The sequence below is a fragment of the Medicago sativa genome, chromosome 3, assembly GCF_051527215.1.
Source record: "Medicago sativa cultivar Bolivia chromosome 3, Bolivia_mono, whole genome shotgun sequence".
In the NCBI taxonomy this organism is placed as follows: domain Eukaryota; kingdom Viridiplantae; phylum Streptophyta; class Magnoliopsida; order Fabales; family Fabaceae; genus Medicago; species Medicago sativa.
The window spans coordinates 20,579,382-20,603,493 of record NC_140751.1 but is presented as its reverse complement, the minus strand read 5'-3'; the positions used below and the strand labels follow the sequence as shown (position 1 = coordinate 20,603,493).

The following is a 24,112-nucleotide window of genomic DNA, read 5'->3' as shown; positions in this document are numbered from 1 at the left end:
ACAGAGTATAGATCTCATTAAGAGTTTATATTATGTCATCCTCTTATCGCTTTAGGAATCATGCTTCTTTTGATCTTTTAATATTGTTTGTTCACCTCATATCACTTCATAACTTGTTATTACCCATTGAACATATTTTTATCATGAGTGATTCACTTTTCCATAGGCAGTAATCTCATCTTAGTCGATGTGTTATGGACTTTCTCTCTAGTTAATCATTTTGTCTAAGGATCAGCTAAATTTTCATCTATGTGTACATGATCCACTCTTACAATTCCAATAAAGAGTAACTCTCTAATAGTGTTGTGATGATGATGTATGTCATTCTTATTGTTATAGTAACGATTCTCAATTTTTTCAATAGACACCCTACTATCACAATGAATCAACATAGATGGTAACAATTCTTTCCATAAGGGAATCTCTGCTAGCAAGCATCTCAACCAACTTACTTCCCTTCCATAAGGTCATTCAAACGCCGCCATCAACCTAAAGACCTCATGTGTTAAAGGATCAGATTTCAATTCCATTCATAATTGTTTCTATCTTTTATGTTTTCACTTATTAAGATAAGATGATGAACGCTGGTTTCTTTTAAAAATCGCAAATATGGAAAAAGATATATGAAATGAATAAGATTTAAAATGTTTTAAACATTAAATCCTGAAACCTAAAAACGAGGGCCCAAACGCACTAAAACTTTTAGTTCTATCACAACCCTAATATCAAAATGCCATCGCAAACTCATTGTCTATCCCCTCTCTCTCCGACGGCAGCGTAAAGTTGTATTTCTTTCTGAGAAGTCAGTCGAGACGGTTCGTTCGATCCATCCAACTTGGTCGCCCATCTTTGTTTTTTCTTATTGGTTTTTTTTGTTTTTAATTAGGTTACACTTCTTGATTCTTCGAAACAAAAAACACAGTGAATGATACATAGGTTTTTTTTTTTAAGAATATTTATTTGACATTGTTTGATCCATTAAACCAATCCCACTCAGTGAGATAAGGTTTGGTTGTTGTTCTTTATTGTACTTATACTGAATATTTATGAACTGTTCATGTGTTTGATCCTTTTTTTTCTTTAATTTGGAGAGTATATCATGAAGTTCACTTCATTCATTTTCTTGTTCTCAGACAACAATGATGGGGACAGGAAGGCAACATAAGGAGGACAGACAACTTCAAGACAGGATCAGTGATTTGACCGACTGTCTTCTCATTCACATACTGTCCTTTTTGAACACCAGAGAGGCAGTTCAAACTTGCATTTTATCCAAAAGATGGATCAATCTCTGGAAGACTCTTCCCACTCTTACATTAGATCGTTACAAATTTAGTGACCACCAAACCTTCGAAAATTTCCTTTCTATGTTTTTGTGTCTTCGCGATCACTCAACCGCTCTCTGTGCTCTCCTTTTGCCCAACTATCATGGTAATTTTAGGGACGATAGCGTATACAGAATGGTTATAGAATATGCTTTCACACACAATGTCCAACACTTAAAAATCAATTACACTACTGCTAAATGCTTTCCGTCGTGCTTCTTTTCATCGCACACCTTAACGTCTCTTACTCTTACTGGTATAGATCTATTGCTTCCATATCACGGTGACCAAATATTTCCATATTCTCTCAGTTTCCCAGTATTAACCACTCTATCTCTAAAGCATGGTTCCTTTCGTAGCAATGATGATAGTTGTGTCGATCCCTTTTCCGCATTTAACATGTTGACTACTTTGATCATTGACAAATGTGTACTTGTGGATAATGCACAATACCTTCGCATTTCAAGTACCAAGCTTGTCAATTTAACTATACGTGTGTATGATTTCTTATCTGGTTGCAATCCTAGAACTGCCAATTTCGTAATCTATTTTGGAATCGAGTTATATGCTCCATCACTTCATACCTTTGATTTTACCGGTGGTCATTATATTCCAAAACTTTTTGGGAGCAAGACCGATCTCTCTTCTATCAAACATGTAAATATTAATTTAAGGATTCCTATGGAGCATAGCATGAGGGAGAACCCATCAATTCTATTCAACTGGTTGGTTGATCTTGCTAATATCGAATCATTAACCATCACTAAAACTGCTCTCCAGGTACTTTATATTGTAACATTAATGCTGCCTTTTATATAATTATTTTATTAAAAACGCGACTTGCAACTAATCCTAATACTTCATGGTTGCTTAGGTTCTTTCCTGCATTAATTATGATTTATCGAAGGTCGAGTTCCCTTCCTTGTGTAACTTGAAGTCACTGAAATTAAACGGGGTCATACGTCCTACATTGTTGCCTGTCATAGACTTTTTGCTTCAAAACTCACCTTCTGCAACTTCATGTATTCTTACAGGTGCTTTTCGGTTTCCTAATTTCTTTTTTATTTTTTTCGCTGTTTTGTTTTTATTTCCCATGATGTCTCTCGTTATAATAACTTGCTTTCGGCGGATAAATTACAAAACCCTCCTTATTTAGAGAAACAAATGTGTGTCTACAGTATGATGTCGATGTGTGCATCTTGAATCACATGTACAACTGGTTTGAGAATTAACTAACTTCTAGCTCACAAAATATTTATTTACAGCTTAAAGCACGAATATTCCTCAGAGTAGACATGTCCCGATGTCACTGAATTATGTGATTTTCTCAAATAATTAAAGGCGTCGGCGTGTCATTGTTCGTGTCGTGTCCGGTGTCTGTGTCAGTATCCGTGGTTCATAGTTTACAACTGATATAAAATAAACTTTAGTAACTAACATGTAAAAAAAGCTTTAATCTTTATTATTCTCTATGTCTATGGCCATTTTCTTTATACAATTCTAATTATTCATTCTTACTCTAAGAACTTCACAACCATGAAAAGCTAAAAGTGAGAAAAAGTGATTATCATTAAATTTATCAATTCTGTTACAGGTTATGGGCTTATATACAAGCTAGAAGTGACACCTCAGCATAACTAATATGTAACAAACCTAATGCAGTCTAAATGAAACTGAAATGCACATGAAATTCAAATTCACAAGATGTAACTTGCGCCCTAAGTAATCTCTGGCTTATGTTCTAAAACTCCTTCTTTCTTCTCATTTTCGCCTTGCTCTAAACTTACCACTCCATAAGATAGAGAGGTGAAGTAAACAAACCCGAAAATTGATGTTGACACATTTGGTTTGGCTGAGAAACACGAGTAATTTACCCAAATGCCCCTCGGCAGTTAACTGCCGAAGTTTACTGGATCCGGCTGCAGTTAACTGCCGAGGAAAACCTCGGTAGTTAACTGCCAAAGTTTTGTTATAAGAACAGAACTGGCATAGGAGTTTCCAAAACTCCATTGTTACGTTTTTGGTTGTGCAAGGTGCGATTTTCAGCCTTTTGAAGCCATTCCAAGCCATTTTCAATCGCAAAAACAAGTACGTTGTTTGAATCTTATTGCATTGTTGTTTCGTTGTTGAATTGTTTGTTTTTTTTTGTTAAATTTCGATTATATAGGTTTTATTGATTTTATGATTTTATGATATGTTAGATTTATGTTTAGGTTTTATTGTTTTGACGATTTGTTGTAGAATTGTTAAAATTGTTAGAATTGTTAGGTTTATGATTTTAGGATAGTTTAGGTTAGAATTTTTAGAATTGTTAGGTTTAGTTTTGATGAATTGTTGTAGAATTGTTTAGGTTTAGTTGTAGGTTTTGATGATAGTTTAGGTTTAGGTTTAGTTTTTGATTTTACGATTTTATGGCATTGTTGTTTAGTTTAGGTTTTGATCGCCATTTTTTTTAATGTAGATATGTCTCAGAATCAGAATCAGGGTAACGTTCAGGGTGATGAGAAGAACAAAGAAAAATCGCCTATGACATGGCACGGAATTGTTTGTGATGGTTCCAAAAAAAAGAAAGGTTCGAAGGTGCCGGTGTACAATCACTCGAGGTTGAGGAGGAGCGGGAGGACATGCTATTTTGGTCCTCAACCAAAAGAAGGTGCCCCAGGGACTATAGCGGGCAACCCGATTAACCTGTGTGACGAGAAAGATGTGTAGTGGCTTGTAATGCCTACTTGTGTTGGGTTTTTTTTATGTTTTTTTTATATGTCGTGCTCATTTTGGTACATCAAAACTACATTTTCCTAGTGCTTTGAATAAAAATCGCGTTTTGAATAATTTCGATTAAAGTCGCGTTTTGAATAATTGCGTATTCGAATAAAAACTAATTGAATCTAACGTGAATTCATATAATTAAAATTGCGTAATGAATAAATAAATTCGAAAAGTGAATAAATAAGATAATTATCACAGTACATTCCGGAATGTACCTTCCAATTGCAACAATTATCTTACCCTGAATGAGACAAATTCAAACTAGCTAAGCAGCATACGATCAACATCTTGAATGATGGTATTCAAGTGCCAAAAGAATGAGGTCCATTCCTTGACACTTGAAAACCAGCATTCAAGAGGCTTATCGTATGTTGAGTCATGCCGATTAACAAGTTTGAATTGCCCCATCCAGAGTAAGACAATTGTTGTAGTTGGAATGTGCATTCCAACTACAACAACTGTCTTACCTCTGAAATGGGGTAAATTCAAACTCGCCAAACAACAGGACTCAAGCATTACACCCGGCATTCATGTTTTCCTTTGAAAAGAATAAATTTTTGTTAGGCTTGCTTTAGATGATGGTATTCAAGTGCCAATGAAATGAGGTCCATTCCTTGACACTTAATACCTTCATCTAAACCAGCCTGACAAAAATTTAATCTTTTCAAAGGAAAAACATGAATGCCGAGTGAAATGCTTGAGTACTCGCTGTTTGGCAAGTTTGAATTAGCACATTTCAGAGGTAAGACAATTGTTGTAGTTGGAATGCACCTTACCCTAACTAATGACGATCTTCAGGCGGAATTAGACTCTTGATAATATCTTCAATTGATCTCAGCAACGTCACTCGCATATCGATACACTGGAACATGTTGTGCTCCCAAAACATGCTCGTCACGTTTTCGTCGTTCTTTAACTCCACCCAAGTGAATGATACCCTCCCCTCGTCGAGTGTTGGGTTTATACCGGATGTATTCCACCCTCCTTGTGTCTTTGGGATTGACTCCTTGGTTGAATTCATTCAGTTGATCCTTGAGACCTCTTAACGTTACATCAAGGCACTGAACCTTCAGCCTCTGAGGTTCTCCGCCGTTGAATTATGCATGAACGTCGATCCATCCAGCCATTGCTTCAAATCTACACAATAAGAAATTGAAAACAATCAATGAAAAACTCATTCAAACATTTCATCAAACACTTGAAGTGTAAATTTTACATAAACCCTAAAAATCATAAAAATAACCCTTTACCCTAAAAAAAACACAAAAATAATGTAAAATATAACAAAATTATTCAACTTATATCTAATCTTAAAATAAATCATATACTCTTACATGTAAATATACTTAAAAACTAAAATAAAAAATAAATATAAAACACCAAAATAAAAAAATAACCCTAAAATTCTAAATTATAACAAAAACATCATGCAAACATTTTAACAACATTAATCAACTAACATCTACTCTAAAAATGAATTATAACATGTAAATCTACTCAAAAACTAAAATAAAATAAATCTACTCAAAACCTAAATAATAAAAACATTCATAACAACTAAAATGTAAGTTAATACCATTATAATTACTTACTTGTGATTTTGTTGAATTAATTTGGTTGGATTTGGTTGGGTTTTTTAGAGAGATTTGGAAAAAATATTGTAAGATGAGATGAATAATGGATGAGAGAGCTTCTGCCAGATTTGTAGCAGAAGATCATCGGCAGTTAACTGCCGAGGTTTTCCTCGGTAGTTAACTACAGCCGGTTTTGAAGAAAATCGGCAGTTAACTGCCGAGGGATATTTAGGTAAATTACTCGTGTTTCTCAGTCTTTGCATATGTGTCAACAGCAATTTTCAACAAACCCACATGACATCATGTTATAAATCAATTTTTTTCATATTACTTAGTTCTGATGTAATTCATATGAACAATACATGTTGAGAATTTTTCTGTTTGTTTGCGTGAATTGAATTTCGATGTATAATGGTAATGGAATTGATTTTCCTTGAATGTATTTCCATGAATGTGTGTGTGTGTTTATTTGCATGCATGCAACTTGAATCACATGAAAGAGTAGCTTGATTGAATTAACTTAGACTTTACTCTGTGTGTGTCTTGAATCACAAGACAAAAAGACTTGTGCACAAAATAAATCATATGTGCTTAAATTAATTTTCCCATAGATAGATATAATTTTAATCTTGTGTCTAATTCCTTTGCATTTTTCTAGAATAATCTCGTGAATTTATTGCTTTGACTTTCTGCAGAAAAATGGTGAAGGATACAAAAGTTTTCCTAAGAATATTGGAATCAAGAGAGTCAACAAAGTATTGATGCATTATTACAAGAACACTTTTGCTTATTTCTACTTGCTAGACTTATTTATGGGTGTTTTTGATCCATGTAACCGACCCGATTTATAGGCAGCGGCGAAGCTAACACAATTTTTACGCGGGGGCCTAATATAAAGAAGAAATAAAATATATTTTAAAAACAAATATATTAAACTTAATCAACAAGTAAAATAAATTCACAATAATTTTTCCTTATATTAAATGAAACGACAACGAAGAAAATAAAAGTTAAACAATAGTTATTTATAAAAGTTGAGCTCTATAGAGTTTTTGGATGAGTAAATTGGATCCGCCTTTCCCAAATCGAGCTCTATAGAGTTTTAAGAAGTAAAATTTATCCATAATTGACACTAAGCTAAATATATTATCAATATTTGTGTAATATCATCTCCCTTTGAACCAACAAAATTGTTTGGAGTAGCCAAATTACATATTAATGGGGTAGCCACATATAAAACTATACTAGTTATTCAAGTTTTTTCTTTTCTTTTGGGGTAGCCAATGCTACCCCATTGCCATGAAGCAATTCGCCTCTGTTTATAGGGACATGGTTTGGTTGTTTTTAGTTGTATTGCTAGACTTGTTTATTTTCTTGTTTTTGTTCCATGTATTTCTACTTGCTAGACTTAGAGAGATATGCCAGAAATAATTTACTTCCCTACAAGATGGTAACAGATTCATTATAAAGCACGTAGTAGATTTTCTTTGTTAACCATAACCTTTTTGATTCCATTCTTATATTCTGTTTAAGCTTTGACAAGTTTGAATTCTTGTTTTGTCAAAAGGTGATGTGCGGTCCAATGTAATATTTTTACCACCATAAGTGATTCGCTTTTCCATATACAGTAGTCTCATCTTAATTAATGTGTTATGAATTTTCTCTCTAGTTAATCCTTTCATCAAAAGATCGACTAAATTTTCATCAGTGCGTAGATGGTCCACTCTCAGCTCTAAAAGAAAATAACTTTCTAACAGTGTTGTGTTTGCGACATATTTGTCATCTCTTATCATTATAGTAACGGTACTATCACAATGGATCAACACAGCTGGTAACGGTTTTTTCCATAACGGAATCGTTGCTAGCAAGCATCTAAACCAACTTACTTCTTTCATAGTAGTATGAGCTAATATTGTCAGTTTCTTAGATTTCCATGAAAGAACTTCTCCGGCGATACTAAATATATAACAATTGATCGCTTTGGAATCATCCGATAATATGTTCACTAAATTGAAGGTATCTTATATGTACATCAAAAATTAGCTTCTTTGTTGTTTTTGTACTCAAGAAAGTACTGTTAACCGTAAATGTATATTGTTGTGAAGAAGGATAAGCTCACTTATGGTTATCTAAACTGGTGTGCAACAATGTGTTGATACAACTGATTTGTCTTTATGGAGACTAGATTTTGTCTAATTACAATTCTTCTTGGAGATTGCTCATTTTTCAAATCATATGTACAAAACAAGATGCTCTAAATTGTGGACTTTGGATTCACATATTCTTCTTTGTACAGGAGATGAAATCCAAATTGATATTGCTATAGGATAATTGATAGTTGGAGGCATTGTATAGTCTTTAACAACTTGTTAATATGTCATGAAGCAAAGCAAAAAGCCAGAAAGAATAAAAAAAGGATGGCTTAAATATGTTTTTAGACCTATGAATATAAAAGTTTCAAGTCCCTAAACAAGGTAATTACTCATCTCCCACCAACTTTTTTTACCAAACAATCTTATCTTATTTACCGAGTGATACAAATTTTACCTCAAAGTTGTAATGTAAAGCTAAAATGTGATTAATGATAGTAACAATGGTGCTGAAATTAGACACACACCATCACACTTTGCATAAATTGCATTGCATAAAATCTGGGAATCCCCCAACTTTGCTTAGAGAATGTGAAATACACTATTGAAAGTCAACTTCTCGTAATGCATTTTCGCACAAATAACACTACTGGAAGGGAGATACCCATAAAAAGAAGAAAAACATTTAAGGTGTCAAAATTGTCTTCATCGCATGAATCAACCCATTAGACTATATTTTAACGTTGCTTCCCACTCTATCCTTTACTAGCGCGCCTTGTAAATTTTTCGAAAATGTCCTTGAGCAATTCAGATTTTATAATCCAAATTCAGTTTTTTCTTTGTTATAGGATGAAAAAATGAGTTATTCGCCAATTCGGAATCTCTGCTAGCAAGTATCTCAACCAACTTACTTAATTCTTCCGTAGTAGATTGAGCTAATTTTGTTTGTTTTTTAGATTTCTAAGAAACAACTCCTTCCGTGATACTCAATATATAACAAGTGATCACTTTAGAATCATATGATAATGCGTCACTAAATTAAAGGTATCTTATATGTACACCAGAAATTAGCTTGTTTGTTGTTTTTGTACTCAAGCAAGTACTGTTAACTATAAATGCATATTGCTGTGAACAATTGTCCAGGAAAAGATACAAGGGGCCAAAACCATAAATCTCCACTATAAATGTTGACCATTATGCTTGTGGTCAGGTAAGTTCACTCCACACATAGCAGAGATTCCAAAAACAAGCAAAATTCTATCAAAATCCTATCAAAATCTCACAAAATCGCACAAAATCGTGAAATCCGTTCAAAATTGCTGGATTTTGTTCATTTTTTGATAAGGGTCAATTTTTTACCAGGTTCGTCAAATGACCTAATTTGAATTCATGACCCGGTTCTATAAATACCCAAAAGGCCAAGTTTTTTCATTCTTTCACTTCCGCCACACTTCCTCATTAGTCACATGGTTCATCTAGTTCAAAATGAACTAAACCTAACTAGATTGCCTCCTTCCTGAAGGTGAGAAAAACACAAGAAGGGGGGGTTGAATTGTGTTAGATTTTTCTTTGTTTCTCCTAAACTGAAGCACACTGATCAGAAGCAAAGTGAGACAGCTTCTGAAGTGATATTCAGGATCTAAATGCAGCGGATAAAAACAAAAAGAGAGAAGAAGAAAGACACAAAGCAATTATACTGGTTCCTTCCACAAACCGGAAGTAGTCCAGTCCCCCTTGCACTTCCAAGGAGAGTTCACTAAAATGTAATATCTGATTACAATTGCTCAAGCACACAGCAAGAGACTTCCTTTGCTCAAGCACACTTTGCAAGAGTCTTCCTATGCTCAAGAACACAATCAAGAGACTTCTATGCTCAAGCACAACTGCAAGAGACTTCTAATCAAACAAGATTACAAAGAAAAATGTTTGAGGTTGAACACTTGATATACAATCAGTGGTGTTCACAATACAAATCAGATAAGACTCTTAAGACTTAAGAATTTCTAAGATATGAAAATGAAAAACAGAAATTCTAAGTGAACTTTGAATGCAGAACAATTTCAGCAGAGTTTTGGCACTTGTAAAATGTTGTTAAGTCTTGTGTTCAGCATTACCAAACACTAAGTCTTCACTCCTTTATATAGAGGTGTGAAAGAGACGTTGTGAAATTGGCAGCACATCAAAAGAGTCGTTGTTGAAGCTTGATCAATCACCAATGATCTTTTGCCTGATATGGTTGATGTCGTATGAAGAACCAATTTGAAATCCATTCCCATTGTGAAGGAACATCTTTGCAGGCATAACTGTTATTCTGAATCTGTTTTCTTGTTCTGTAGCGTGGACACAAAACAGAGTAGTGGAGAAGGTGGTTGTACAGTTCGTACAAAGTACAATGTCAACGCTTTTTGAAGATAAGGTTCCAAGGTCTTCAAATCTTCACCAAAATGACCGTTGCAACCATCCACTAATCTTCTGCAGTGTTTTCGAATCCAATAGACAGCTTTTGAAGTGTTGATCTTTGAATCTTCAGCTTGTGGTGATAATCAGCTTCTGACGAGCTTCAGCTTCTGATGAAGTTGCTTCTGAACTATCTGCTTCTGATGGCTATCCGCTTCTGAAGGTTATCTGCTTCTGTTGACCTTCAACTTCTGATGACCTTCAGCTTCTGATGACTTTCAGCTTCTGATGATCTTCAGCTTCTGATGACGTCATCATTCTTCAGTAGCACTTATGACTTCAGATGCACTTCTTTTCAGATGCTTTCAAGCTTCCTCTTCTTTAGTCCATAGCTCTCTTTTTGTTCTTCAGAACCTTTATATGATGTACATTTTTTTTTAACTATGGTCCTGTACGCTTGAACAAATATTAGCTAGTCCAATTTACAATTTTTAATACCTTATTATCATCAAAACTCTTTAAGGTCCATTAGACTATATTTTAACGTTGGCCGAATCTTTTAAAAAAAGACTATTACTTACCCACTCTATCCTTTACTAGCGCGCCCTGTAAATTTTCCATAAATGTCCTTGAGCAATTCAGATTTTATAATTCGAATTCATTTTTTCCTTTGTTATAGGATGAAAAAATGAGTTCTTCACCAATTCGGATTTTTTCGGATTATATAATCCGAACACCCCATAAACACTCTTTTTCAAGGGAAAAAAAGTTCGGATTATATAATCTGAATTGTATCAGGACAAATTCTAAACATGATTGTAACATGAGTTGTCATTTTATGGACAATATTAATCTTCCTAACTCTCATCCTTCTGTTTTGGGTCATTGTTAGCTGTTCTTAATCAAAAATCGGGTTTTCGGACTACTTGATCGGATTGCTCCGAAACTTCCCCAGAAATCCAAAATTCAAAACTGCTGAAATGTGATAAATTCTGATTGTTGATTATACATAAGCATACTTTAGACCTATTTTTCATTTTTTTCTTCATATTCTCAGAAAAATCCGAAAAAATTTGCATTAGTTTTATTTGATTTTTAGAATTTTTTGGTGGTATTTTTATATTTTTATGATTTTATTTGACATATTTTTAGCATTTTTTTTACTTTGTTTTTTGTTGTTTTTAAAAGCAAAATTCAAAACTGCTGAAATGTGAGAAATAATGATTGTTGATTATACATAAGCATAGTTTGGATAGAAAATCTGAATTAGTAAAACATGAATTCGGATTTTAAAATCCGAATTGCACAAGGGCATTTTTGGAAAATTTACAGTGCGCACTAGTCATGTATAAGGTGGGAAATGTAATAATCTTAAAAAAATGACCGTCATGTAGTCCAATTAAAATATTGGATCAAAACGGGTAACTCTTTGAGTTTCGTTCTGACCCAACCGCATATGAAAAGTATATTTGTCATGAGCTCACTAATAATGTTTGCACTTCAATTAAGTCTCAAATTTTATTTTTTCTAATATCTTCTTAACTATCACCATCATGTGAGTAGTTAATTTTTCTAATGGAAGTTGAATAATGCTCTAATCCAACCCCCATTTTGTCTCAACCTTCTACCATGAATAAAATGGCATGTGCTTCTCTCCGTTGCCATATCCAATTTGGTACACATTACATACCAACCATGCTAAGCCTCTTTTTCATGTGCATGCAATCAAACTAGCTATTATTTTAAAAAGTAGTGCTATACTTGTTCCTTCTTTTCTTAAGACTTTGTTCCTTAGGACCACAAATTTCTAGGCTCTCTTCTTTAAGCTACAAAATGGTCCCAATTTTTGTTTGTTTCTTCCATAACAACAACTAAGAAAACAATAAAATCCAAATTTGAAGTGACTCAACTATAAATATGTGGAGGAAAAAACCGTTTGCAATCTCATAGGTGTGACATAGAAATTCCCAAAATGATGATTATCTAAAATTTCTGTTATACCACATCTTCAGATATTCGTTCAATTATATTAAATTGTTATTAAGTTTTTCATTAAATTTAATGAAATGATACAAAATCCCCATTTATTGGTTTTGTCATATTATTGTTTTCTATGTAATGTCATTTTCATATATTTTTAAAAGGATGATTAAAATGACATTTAGTTTTCTTTTTGCCCTCCTTATGTCTCCAATGAATCAAGTTTTGCCATTGTGGATAACTGCCATGGAATCAATGAAGATGACCACTAAATTGAAGGTCTCTTATGTGTTTCAAGCAAGTATTGTTAGCTATAAATGCATATTGCTATGAAGATGGATAAGCTCACATATGGTGATTGATTAAGGCTCAAGTCATCTCTACCCTCGTGCAACAATTTGTCGATACAAGTGATTTGTCTTTGAAGAGACAATAATTGGTCCTCTCAAATTAGTGATTTGTCGATACCCGCGTTCATATGAGTCGTTCGATGGCAAATTTACTCAACATTCATCACCATTCTCATATCATCATAGTTGAGAGGACCATTCAATTGGCTCTTCAAATCACAAAGTATAATATCATCATTGTTTGTATACAAATTTGATTTATCGCTGTTATAGCAAACATCAACTAGGTAATGTTTGATGCATCTATTATTGAGTAATGAATTTTTTTTTTCTTTTTGGTTTCAAGTAATGTATTTAATATTTATGATGCTATTAGATTGCTAGAATGTGACTACCAAAAATATTTGAATCACCTAAGCTAATCCCCTAAGCTATGCATAAATTGTGTACTCATTGATTTGTCTTTATCAAATTTGTATGCAAACAATGATAATATTACACTTTGTGATTTGAAGAGCCAATTGAATGGTCCTTTGAACTATAGTGATATGAGAATGGTGATGAATGTTGAGTATATTTGTCATAGATCGACTGAGATGAACGTGTTTGGATCACCAAAATGAAACTTCAAAACAAAGACAATGTGTGAATCAAGTTCTCTATTTTCACTCAGTATAATTTCAAGAGACTAATCGAGTTAACGCTACCTTGATAAGATATGTTCATTTGAAACAAGTCTAATCATCTAAAGACATTTGAAGAAATTGCGGCGTACATGGTTGAGCCTGATGAATAAAGCACGTCATCTTATGAGAGTGCAACTAACTTGACTAAAAAATGAAATACAAGGGGCGCAGAACTATAAAAAAAAAAAAAAACAATTAATCAATTTTGGCCCAAAGGAAAAAAGCATATTAGCCCAACTCATCGGTTAACCCATTCGATTTCATGCTGACTTGGTCCTTGTCAACGTAGATTTTCCATCAAATACTCCACTAATAATAAGAGAATTGTTCTTCTTCCGTATGGTTTTACTCATTCCCGTCCTACTTGAGTTTACTCACAATGTAAAATACATCTACGTAATTAATTCACATTGAAAATACACATGTGTGAGTTAACCCACGATCGGCTATTTTATGGGAATGAGCAAAAACAGACGAGAGAAGATCAATTACCTAATAATAATGGTTGTAATTCAATTGAGTCTCAAATCTATGTTATTTTTTCCAATATCTTGTTAACTATCAACATCTTTATCTTCATGTGAGTAGCTAAGCTACTAGCTAGTTTCTAATGAAGTTCAATAGAATGGCATGTGATTCTCTTTGTTGACATATCCATCCAATTTGGATACATATTACACACCAACTATACTAGGCCTCTATTTTATGGTCATAGCCTCTTACTACAATCAAACAATTATTTTAAAAAGTAGTGATATACTTGTTCCTTTTTTTTCTAAAGAATATGTTCCTTAGGAGTTAGGACCACATATTTCTAGGCTCTCTTTTTTAAGCTACAAAATGGTCCCAATCTCTGTTTTCTTTTTTTTCTTTTTTTGAGGGAGTCCCAATCTCTGTTTGTTTCTCCCATAGCAACTAAAAATAAATAAAATCCAAATTAGAAGTGACTCAACTATATATATATATATGTGTGTGTGTGTGTGTGTGTGTGTGTGTGTGTGTGTGTGTGTGTGTGTGTGTGTGTGTGAGAACAAATAAACCTTTTGCAATTTATTTGGTGTGGCATATAGATAAAGAAATTTCCATACGGATGATTGTGTAAAATTGTTAATTTTCTTTGTTATAATACATTTAAAAAATTTCATTCAAATACTGTAAAAAAAATGTTAAATTTTTCATTAAATTTAATGAAATGGTACCAAATCCCATTTGTAGGTTTCGCCATATCAATGTTTTCTATGTAATGTCATTTTCGCAACTAATTACACAGGAAACAAAATTTATTATTCATTAAAATTTATAACACTACTATATGCTTTATTCCTTGTTTTCCAAGGAATTGGAATATGTTGTTAGGGACCATGAATTTCTTGGCTACTTTTTTTGACCTACAAAATATTGTCAATTTATGTTTGTTGTTGTTGACGGATATCTAGCATGACTTCAATCTCTTCCCCGTAGAGAATTGTAGTTGGATTTGGTTGATATCACCGCAAAAGTAACTGGATGAACCCCATCGTTGAATATGTTGATCACGGGAAGCTACCTCGAGATCAAACCGAGGCTACGCCCATAAGAAAGAATGCTTGTCGGCACTCGGTAATAGAAGGCAAACTATATACAAGAGGGGATTCTCAACTCCTCTCCTCAAATCCTCAATGAAAGTGTGGCCGCCTACACCCTTGTTGAAGTTCACGAGGGCATATCTGGACGACACTTGCGAGGAAGAGCTTTAGCTAAGAAGGTCCTCAGGGAAGGATACTATTGGCCGACCATGACCGACGATGCCATGGAATTTGTTAAGAAATGCGAACAATGTAAGAGGGCATGGTGACGTTCATGTGGCCCCCAGAACTCACCAATTTGACATCACCATGGCCCTTCTCAAAATGGGGCATGGACATTTTAGGGCCCTTCCCCAGACACTAAGCCAGCTAAAGTTCCTAATCGTTGCCATCAGCTACTGTACAAAATGGATCAAAGTTAAGCCCCTAGCTAGGATCGCGGCAGCCAACGTCATTAAGTTCTTCAAGAAAATTATCTTGGCCCGCTATGAGATCCCACAAACCGGCATCCTAGACAACGGAATCCAGCTTATAGATAAGAGTATAAACAACGACCCACTTCGATTTTCTCCATTGTCAATTTTGATGGACTAGTTTGACTTCTTAAAAAAATTGAATGAAGCGGCTCATCGAAGTTTATATATATCTAGATTAAATTTAGATGATGATTTTTTTTTTTTGTGGTGGTCGGGGTTTGAACCCCAGACCTTGTATATATTATGCATTGTCCCAACTGAGCTAAGTTCATGAGGACAGATTTAGATGATGATTTAGCATAACTTCACAAATTTCCCGCTTAATTAAAAACAAATATTAATTTCAAAAACTGGGCTGCACCTATTAGCGGTTTTTTTTCTCTTTCCCGCTTAATTAAAAACAAATATTAATTTCAAAAACTGGGCTGCACCTATTAACAGTTTTTTTTCTCTTATTTGGATAAGTATATATCAATAAGTAATCACAATAAAGGAGTAAAAATGGGATTTGAGTCCTAACTGCTTTTTCATTCAACTCTTAAGCCTTCCTTCAAAAAAAAAAATTAACTTTTAGGCCTAATTATTTGTGGTTTTATTATTTGTGTCGAATCAACCCAAATCATATTAATTCTTTTTTATATATAGTTCCCAATTAATTTAAAATTCGCTTGCTTGATAAAAATAAAAACAATCCATGATAAAACTAAAAGTGATAGTTGAAAAGTCAATGTATATGGTTTTAGATTATATCACAATTGAATTGTGATTTCTTTATTTTCAAACTACTGTAATTTGGATCAAATTTACTCGTATTTTTTATTATGTTTATGATTTTAAACAATTTTAGGGTTGAGGGCGTAACATGACCATCTATGGCGCATATGGATAAATATAGCTGGGATGAGCCAAACAATACTTTACTTAAATAGACATGCCATATCAGAAAAATTCATGGGCCTCGATTTTGTATGTCTAATTTAGCTTGTTAGTCTACTTAAAATCCATTAAGGATGAAAATCTATAGGTCAGATCGAGTTTTATAAAATTTAAATCTAATTTATTTATATAACATAAATAATTTGTAAGGTACAATCTAACGTTTTAGAAAGTCTGACATCCATGTAATTTATTTTGTAAATATAAGACCTTTTAATAGGTCATAAAAAATCCCCTAAAAAATTGTCATAAAATATCAACCAAAGAAAAAACTAATCAATTGAAAAAATAGGTCATATAAATATCTCTAATTAAGATTATAAACTAAGTCATAGTACCATTATTCAAACAATTAAAGTGAAAGAAGGTGAATAAAATAGTGTCTTCGTGAAAATAACTCAGTTGATAGGGATATTGTATAATATATGTAAGGGTCAGTGTTTAAACCTCGAACACTCAACTTATTCATTTTAAGAGGTAAATTTTTAGTCGATGCACTATTTCACCAACAAAAAAAAACAAATGGATTTGTCCACGAATCTTAACTTAACTAATAAAAATTCTAAAAGATTTAAGTCGGACGTCATGATTGAAGTTCGAACTTCGTTCCCCCACTTAAGTATGTGAATTTTCAATGATTACTGTCATTTCATTTATCCAGTAAAAAAAGAAAAAAATAATAATGGATTCAAATTTATTTGCTTCCGCTTTACTTCAAATGCAAGCATGGTAAATTATTCCATGATTTCCATTTCACTTCACAGCCTTAAAAAAGCAAAAGATAAAGTAAAATTTCATTTTCCCCCCAACGCCATGCACTTGAGTAGGCCTTCATCAAGATTCTTTTCTTTTTGTTTCTATATTACACAATCTGATATGCTTTTTTGAAACTATATATAGCCTATTGTTCCTTTACCCTTTCTCTCTATTTAATCCATCATTATTACTTTTACGGTTTTGATTGGATATAAAGCCAATTCTAATATTGGTTTAGATTCAACCTTTGCATATAATCATCTAGTGCTAAATTTGAGGTTATTATAATCTATCTATAATCTACAAGTATATACACATGATTATTATTGGTAGGGTATGATTTCCAAAAAGGTAAAGAATAATGTGCCAATCAAATTGGTGAGTTGTGAGCAATGTTTCCTATGAATAGCATGGATTAGTAATGATTTGATTAGGTAAGTTGGTCTTGCCTTATTGAGTCCGGCACATCACATGTGACTTCCTTTTTTTTTTCTTTAAGGTTGTGGGGTTACATTGGTATAGCTTCTATGTCCCCATATATTTCACTATCACTTTCAATTAAATTTGTAGATAAGTTGATGAGGGTGTGTGTGATTTATATGCATACAAAATTAATGGAGTGATTCAATTGGATGGATACATACGATATATTTGGATTCGGTACTATTGAGTATTTCCCGCATTCACACATTTATGGTGCATTTGATTTACTAAACAGTATGTACTTGACAGAACAGTACAAACGCAAGATAGAATAACATAGGACAAATTTTTATAAAATTGAATAATTTATGGTCTTATACGATTTTTTGTGGACAAAAGACTATTTTTGTATTTTAGATACCTTATACACGGGACAAAAAGTAATGTTGTGGTTTAGTGAAGGACAAAAATTTATGTTTTTGTCCCGTCCCTTGCCCTCAATATGTCTTGTCCCAGAAACAGTTTTACACATCAAACGTTGTACAACTTGACTTGTTCGGTCGTGTCCTTCATTTTGTTTTTTTAGCAGATCAAATGCGTGTAGATAGTTGTTCGATCAAGATCAAACAAACCAGATCCAAGCTCATTTTTAAATTACCAAACAAAGAATAAAATCTAGATTGTATTGACTAGAATCCTTCAATCTTATAGAACAGCCATTGACTTTTTAAATGCTTGATTATAGAGAATACTAACAATAGGGAATCCGAATTCCATATATAATATGAGTTGTGATATTTAAACAAATAAAATTTAACAACTATTGAGACACCGTATATAAAAATTCACACAAAACAAGTGTTAATTTGATCAAATAAAAAAGAAAAAATTATTATTAAAATGACAACCATATAAAAATACAATGGGTGGCAACTTTTAATTGTCAAAATCATATGAAAATATATATACTATGTGAGAATATGTTTTTCCTCATGGTTGCATGTGTTAAAAGTTACTCTACTTTGGACTTTTCTAAGATTCGATTACATATTATTTTTTATAATTGAAACTTAAGAATCAAGAGTAGAAACAAACAAACTAGTGAGGATGAAAAAGCACAATGCAACGCATTACATGTAGGGAGAATTTGGAATGTATTGTGAATAGGTTAGGGAGCCATGTGCTTAGAGAAATCTGACACAGATGGAACACCCTATTTCATGAAGAATAACGAACTTTTTCATCACTTATTCTCTAGGGGGTACCTTCAATTACAATCTAGACAATGTTTCGTTGACACTATCTACATGTATGTGAAATTTAATAAAATTATATATTTAGTAAATTTTCTATAGCTATTTAAGTTTTTTGGACTAATATACTCCCCTGAGACCTTTTTTTATTTTTTTACAAGAGTCCAATAATTTTTTTTAAATGCTCAAATATTATTATTGGAGTGTTAGTTCAGTGGTAAGAGATTAATTTTGTAACCTCAAGTACATAGTTTAAATTTTCTTATAGACGGTTGTGCAATGGTTTTTAAGTGTTAGTTTAATTAATAAAGAATTTTTCTCCCCCGTAATTTTTTAAAAAGTATTGTTAAGTTTTTTTTTTTTTTTTTTTTGTGTTGAGAGTGGTCATTAAATCTGCGACCTCATTATTGTCCCACTCGTTATTATTCTATAGACTCAATTATAAGAAGTTAAAAAAAAAAAAAGTGTATATATTTGTTGATCTTAAATATTAATTAGTTCATGCTCTGCAATTTTATGAATTTTGTTCAAATAATTGGGTGATGCATGAGAGATTTCATCTTTTTTTGGCTTGCATTTGGATGATTTGTAAATAATGCAAACTTTTTCGTCAAAAGAAAAGCAATGTCGATCATATTTTTGATTACATACAATTACATTTTTTTTTTAAGAACATACAATTACAATTTTAGTGGTGGGATTAAAGTGAAAAACAAAAACATTGATTTTGAATTAAATCGGTGGTTGTTTACTCCCCTTAGATATTTTGATTTTATAGAATATTTAATTTCTTTATGGAGGATGTGTGAGTTTTGTTATTGGAGGGTTCTTGGTGTTTATCATTTGTTTATTTTTTTGGTTTAGACGTATTTTTTATTTTATTTTGTGGTTTTGTTGTTTACGTATAAAATTAATCACTGATTGTAATTTCCGTAGTTTATGTCTGCTTTTAATACATTTTGCATTGTGAGTAGGTTTCTTAGGGTAACGATATTTCTACAATTAATTTGTGATAATGTTGTGTTATTTGAACAACCATTTGAATAACAACTTATGGGACAACCATAAGTTTATAAAGAAATTGGGTATTGGTACAAAAAGCAAAACAACATAGAGAGAAGAAATAAAAACATAATGTGAGTATGAAAAAGAAATATGTCACAAAAGTTATTAAAAATTTGTTATACAAATAACATTTCTCTTTGTAATAACGTTTTGAGATATCTCTCTTATACTTTCTTTATGTTTTTACTCTCTCTCACTTCCTCTCTTATATTCTTGTTGTTTTTATATAAATAGCTTCACTCATTTTGGAGGGATATACACTTGTTGTCTAAATACAAAAAAAAAAAAAAAAATAGTTAATTGTTTCCTAATCTGTCCGGTGGAATGGATGAGTGTCAATGGTGACGGAAAGTGCTCCGGTACGATGGCGATGAGTCTTTGCGGTGGAACGAAAGGTGTCTGCAGGCACGTTATCATTTCAATGCTCAAGTCAGTAATGGAATTGAGAAAGAGTGTGTAGAAAGTGTTGTGAAAAGTGAATCATACCTTGAGGGTGAAGCAATGTCACCCTTATATAGGCGCGTGTTGAGGGTAACTGTCTCCGGGTTTTACGGCGTGTGATTAATGAGCGGTTAGAGAACATGTGTAGGGTGATCCTCACGCGGGGGCGTGCTTGGATGTGGTGTGGTGCACTAAATTTGGCGTGTTCGTTCAGGTGCGGGGCCTTAAGGTAGTGCAAGTTTAGGCCACGTGTTAACGTGAGATTGGTTTTTTGACCGACCCAGAACATTTCCATAATTGTATTTGGAGGGATATACAACCAATACAAAAACTTTATGATAATCATAAGCATATAAGGATAAATATATACCTCATGGGAGAGCCTCCCCACAATGACTAATGGGTATCATGTCAAGTGAAACAACTTTATGCTTACCAATCTAGCGGATTTCCCTAATTTCTAATAAGCCAATATCAATTTTTATCAAGAGAAATCTGAACAAACTTGTTTATCCGAAAGCAAGGAACTATCTCACCAAAAAAGAAAAAGAGGTCACATTTCTCCTTTTACAATGAAGATCTCATCAACGAAGTTCCGATCTTTCACACTATCCCTCCTTTTGATAAATGTGTTCATGGATGATTGCAACATTTGTCTAGTCTTAGACATGGTACTCTATATGCTTCCACTAGAAGGATGGATTAAATAAAATTTGATGAATTTCAAAGTCTTTTACAAATCCATACACTTGACAGCACGAGGTTACCAAATATCATTGTAGATGGCCAATTTTACATGGTTTCGATTTTTATCCTCATTCTCTATTCCCTTTTGCGGCGTCGTGTGTGTTTGCAGACTACAAAGGTGTTTTGTCAGTTAATTTTCTCTTGTTGTCAGACTATGGTATTTTCCCCCCCAAATAGTTTTTTAGGTTAAAGTTGAATTTGAATTTCATGGGCTCCACTTGATTTTTCTGTCTATAAATGCTCAGTGTTGTGTTTTTCATTGTCACAGATTATTCTCAAATCAGATTCTATCCCTTTGTTCTGAAAATGAAAATGAAAGGCAAGATGGATAGCTCCTTTGATGCTTTGTGTGATGTTCTTCCTGGCAGAGAATCTTGGAGGATCAAGGTTCGTGTCGCAAGGCTCTAGACTGTGCAGACTTTTATGAAGCCTGATCAGATCAACTCACTTGAGATGGTTTTAATTGATGAGAAGGTATGTTGTAGAGATTCATCTGATTTGTTTTGTCGTTTGTTTTTTGGTATGTTGTGGTGTTTTTTTATATGTATTATCTGTTTTATTTGAGTTTTTGTGCGTTTTCGTCATTTAGGGTGGAAAAATTCATGCCACCGTTCGCAAGCAGTTGTATCTGTTTCAATAGAAGTTGGTTAAGGGAAAGGTCTACAAGATCACATTTTTTTTCGGTTGCTCCAAATGCTGACTCATATCGACCAACCTTTCATCCTCATAAGATAATCTTCCAGATGAAGACTAAGGATTCAGAATGTGGCAATTCAATGATTAGCCCATATGTTTTGACATTCACTAGTATATTAAAGGTGTTCAATCGTTCTGTTGATTATGATTACTTGGTTGGTAAGTAATTATGGGTAAGGTATTTGAATACTTTTTTGAGATGTTTCTGGATTTTTCTTTTTGTTTATGTAAGCCGAAGTTTATTGTGTTTATGTTGCGGATGTAATAGGTGTGATGACTGGGATATCAGCTGAGAGGCAATATGTTAGGGATGGGAAGTTGACAAAGATGATTGTGATTGAGTTAATTGACCAAAGGTGTGTATGTAGATCATAATTTACTTAGACCATAGTGAAGTAACCTTTTTGCTTAGTGAAAAAGTTTTAGATGTTTTTCCTTTATTTATGCAGTGGTAAGTGTGAGTGTGCATTGTTTGGTAGCTATGTTGACAACCTTCAGAAGATGATGGGGAAATCTGCAGGTGGGTTGCCAGCTGTGATTGTTAAGTATGCGAAGATAAAGATTTTTAGAGGTATTTGTCATTTTCATTGTGGTTTAGGTTTTTTTTATTGTATATTGTGTTAAGGTTTTTTCATTGTGTGTATGCTCTTTGCTTTCATTGACAAGGTTTCCATACAGAATATCATGAATATCACCCGACTCTTGGTGAATCCTAATATACAGGAGGCCATAGATTTTAAGAACGGGTATGTGACTTATATGATTGGTCATATCCCCTTGGGCCATCAATTGAGGAGAGTATTTTATCTTCTTGCATTCACAAATCAACGAATAGAACTTTTAGGGCTCCTTTTCCCCATCTTTTTTTTTCTAACTTCTCATTAACACCACCCTTGCCGCCTTACCTCCATCACTTCCAACCACTGTTTTCCTTTATGTAGACTCGGGATTCTGGTGGTGTAACGAGTGGAAAATTATGTCAACATCACCTTCTTTAAAATCCTTCTTTTGGGGTCATTTTCAAAAACACGACGGCGGTGGTCGCTGTCCACGATAGTGGTTGAACCCATTTATGTCTTAAGGAGATCCGAGGTTGTTTGTGTTTGTGTTCCTTTAGATGGTGTGATTCTATCTTTCAATCTGGGTTGTTGTTCTTATGGTGACCTTGAGTAGGGTTGTATCCACTATGTTACTTTTATTTTGATGTATCAATTGTTAGGGCTAAAACACATGGATTGACTGGGTCATGGTTTTATGTCATCCAGTTTTTATATATAAAATACTTGAATATATAAATTTAAATACTACTTTAGTAAATTGCTCAACAGTGGATCTACCTAGGGAAAGAGTTTGGTCCCCATCCCCAAACCACTCTCAAGAATAGACATGGCGACACAACCCGCACCCGTTGGGTCCCACCCGCCCCACCCCGATTTTAACGGGAAAAAGCCGAATTAACTGGGTCCGGGCGCAAGTGCGCGGAAAACCCGGAGTTTTAATGTGGGGCTGGGGTCGGAGTCGGGGGATACGCACACCCGCCCCGCACCCACCCCCGCCCTGCACTGGTATATGCGAATTTACCTTTTTAACATATTAGCATAGTCTATTAGCAAAGTACTCAAGGATTTACTAGTTAACAAAGTCTTGTTATGACTTTTGTAGGAATATGAAGCTACTATTAGCATATCAATGCAATGTTTAAGTTTTAGAACCTCTGTGCTATATCACTTGTTGTTTCATATTCAACTTTGCTTTAACACAGAAAATTATGATTTTCTAGAATGACTAAAATTATGAAAAATCATTAATTAAAGTGCACCTAAGGTGACAAGTTGGTATATTCACTCAAGAACAAAATTAGTATATTTTTACAGTTGATGTTCTAGCGTTATTGGAGATCTACAACTTTACTGAATAGTTACTTTCTCAAGTGCACTCTTAACGCACTTTGTCTTTACTCATTTTGCAACTCATTTATAATTTATAAACAAATTATAGAATTGAAAATTTTCTTTGAAATGCTTATTATAAGAAACTTGTGACAATCATTTAGACAATCATGTTAAATTTGTGTTGCAAACTCAATCTTAAATATAATGTTTGTCATTGTCATTGAGTGTTTTGCTGTGAATTTAATGTTTGTCCCTGAAACGGGCTTACTGTGATTTTTTTTATTTTTTTCTACAATTTTCGCGGGCGGGGGTGGGGGCGGGGCCGGGAAACCCGTCCCCTTTGGGGGCAGGTCTGGGGGTAAATTTTCTAGCCCTGTCGGGTTTGGAGGCGGGGCGCGGGGCTGGGTACAGTGAAACAGTGGCGGGCCGGGTATGTTAAAACCCGTCCCCGCCCCGCCCCCATTGCCATGTCTACTCAAGAAGACTTTCTAGCTTATCCTCACAACCTCCAAATGGAACAATCTCCCCAAAGATCCCCACTTACACTCACAGATACAAATTGAAATATCTATTTGTTTTTGTAAAAATAATAAAGGTTAACTAAACATTCCAACTCTTCGTTTTGATCTCAAAATTTTTCTTCAACTTTTAATAACAAAAAAGTTTTCAATCACTGTTTTTGGTCTATACT

General features: G+C 33.6%; 1 protein-coding gene across 1 annotated transcript; it reads left to right on the top strand.

Annotated features, from left to right (window-relative positions):
* The first annotated feature begins 1,133 nt into the window (after positions 1-1,133).
* Positions 1,134-22,245, top strand: LOC146936289 (putative F-box/FBD/LRR-repeat protein At5g44950). The gene is made up of 7 exons (XM_085749187.1): positions 1,134-2,105; positions 2,200-2,359; positions 21,102-21,220; positions 21,565-21,688; positions 21,798-21,885; positions 21,979-22,100; positions 22,196-22,245. Exons 1-7 carry the CDS (start codon positions 1,140-1,142, stop codon positions 22,243-22,245), a joined length of 1,629 nt encoding a protein of 542 aa, XP_085605313.1. The 5' UTR covers positions 1,134-1,139.
* The last annotated feature ends 1,867 nt before the right edge of the window (positions 22,246-24,112 follow it).

Excerpts from the sequence above, each read along its gene's own strand:
- LOC146936289 (XM_085749187.1), top strand. The coding sequence starts at position 1,140 with ATGATGGGGACAGGAAGGCAACATAAGGAGGACAGACAACTTCAAGAC. Across the intron at positions 2,106-2,199 it reads TCACTAAAACTGCTCTCCAG|GTTCTTTCCTGCATTAATTA; the intron begins GTACTTTATATT and ends ATGGTTGCTTAG. Across the intron at positions 2,360-21,101 it reads AACTTCATGTATTCTTACAG|ATTATTCTCAAATCAGATTC; the intron begins GTGCTTTTCGGT and ends TCATTGTCACAG.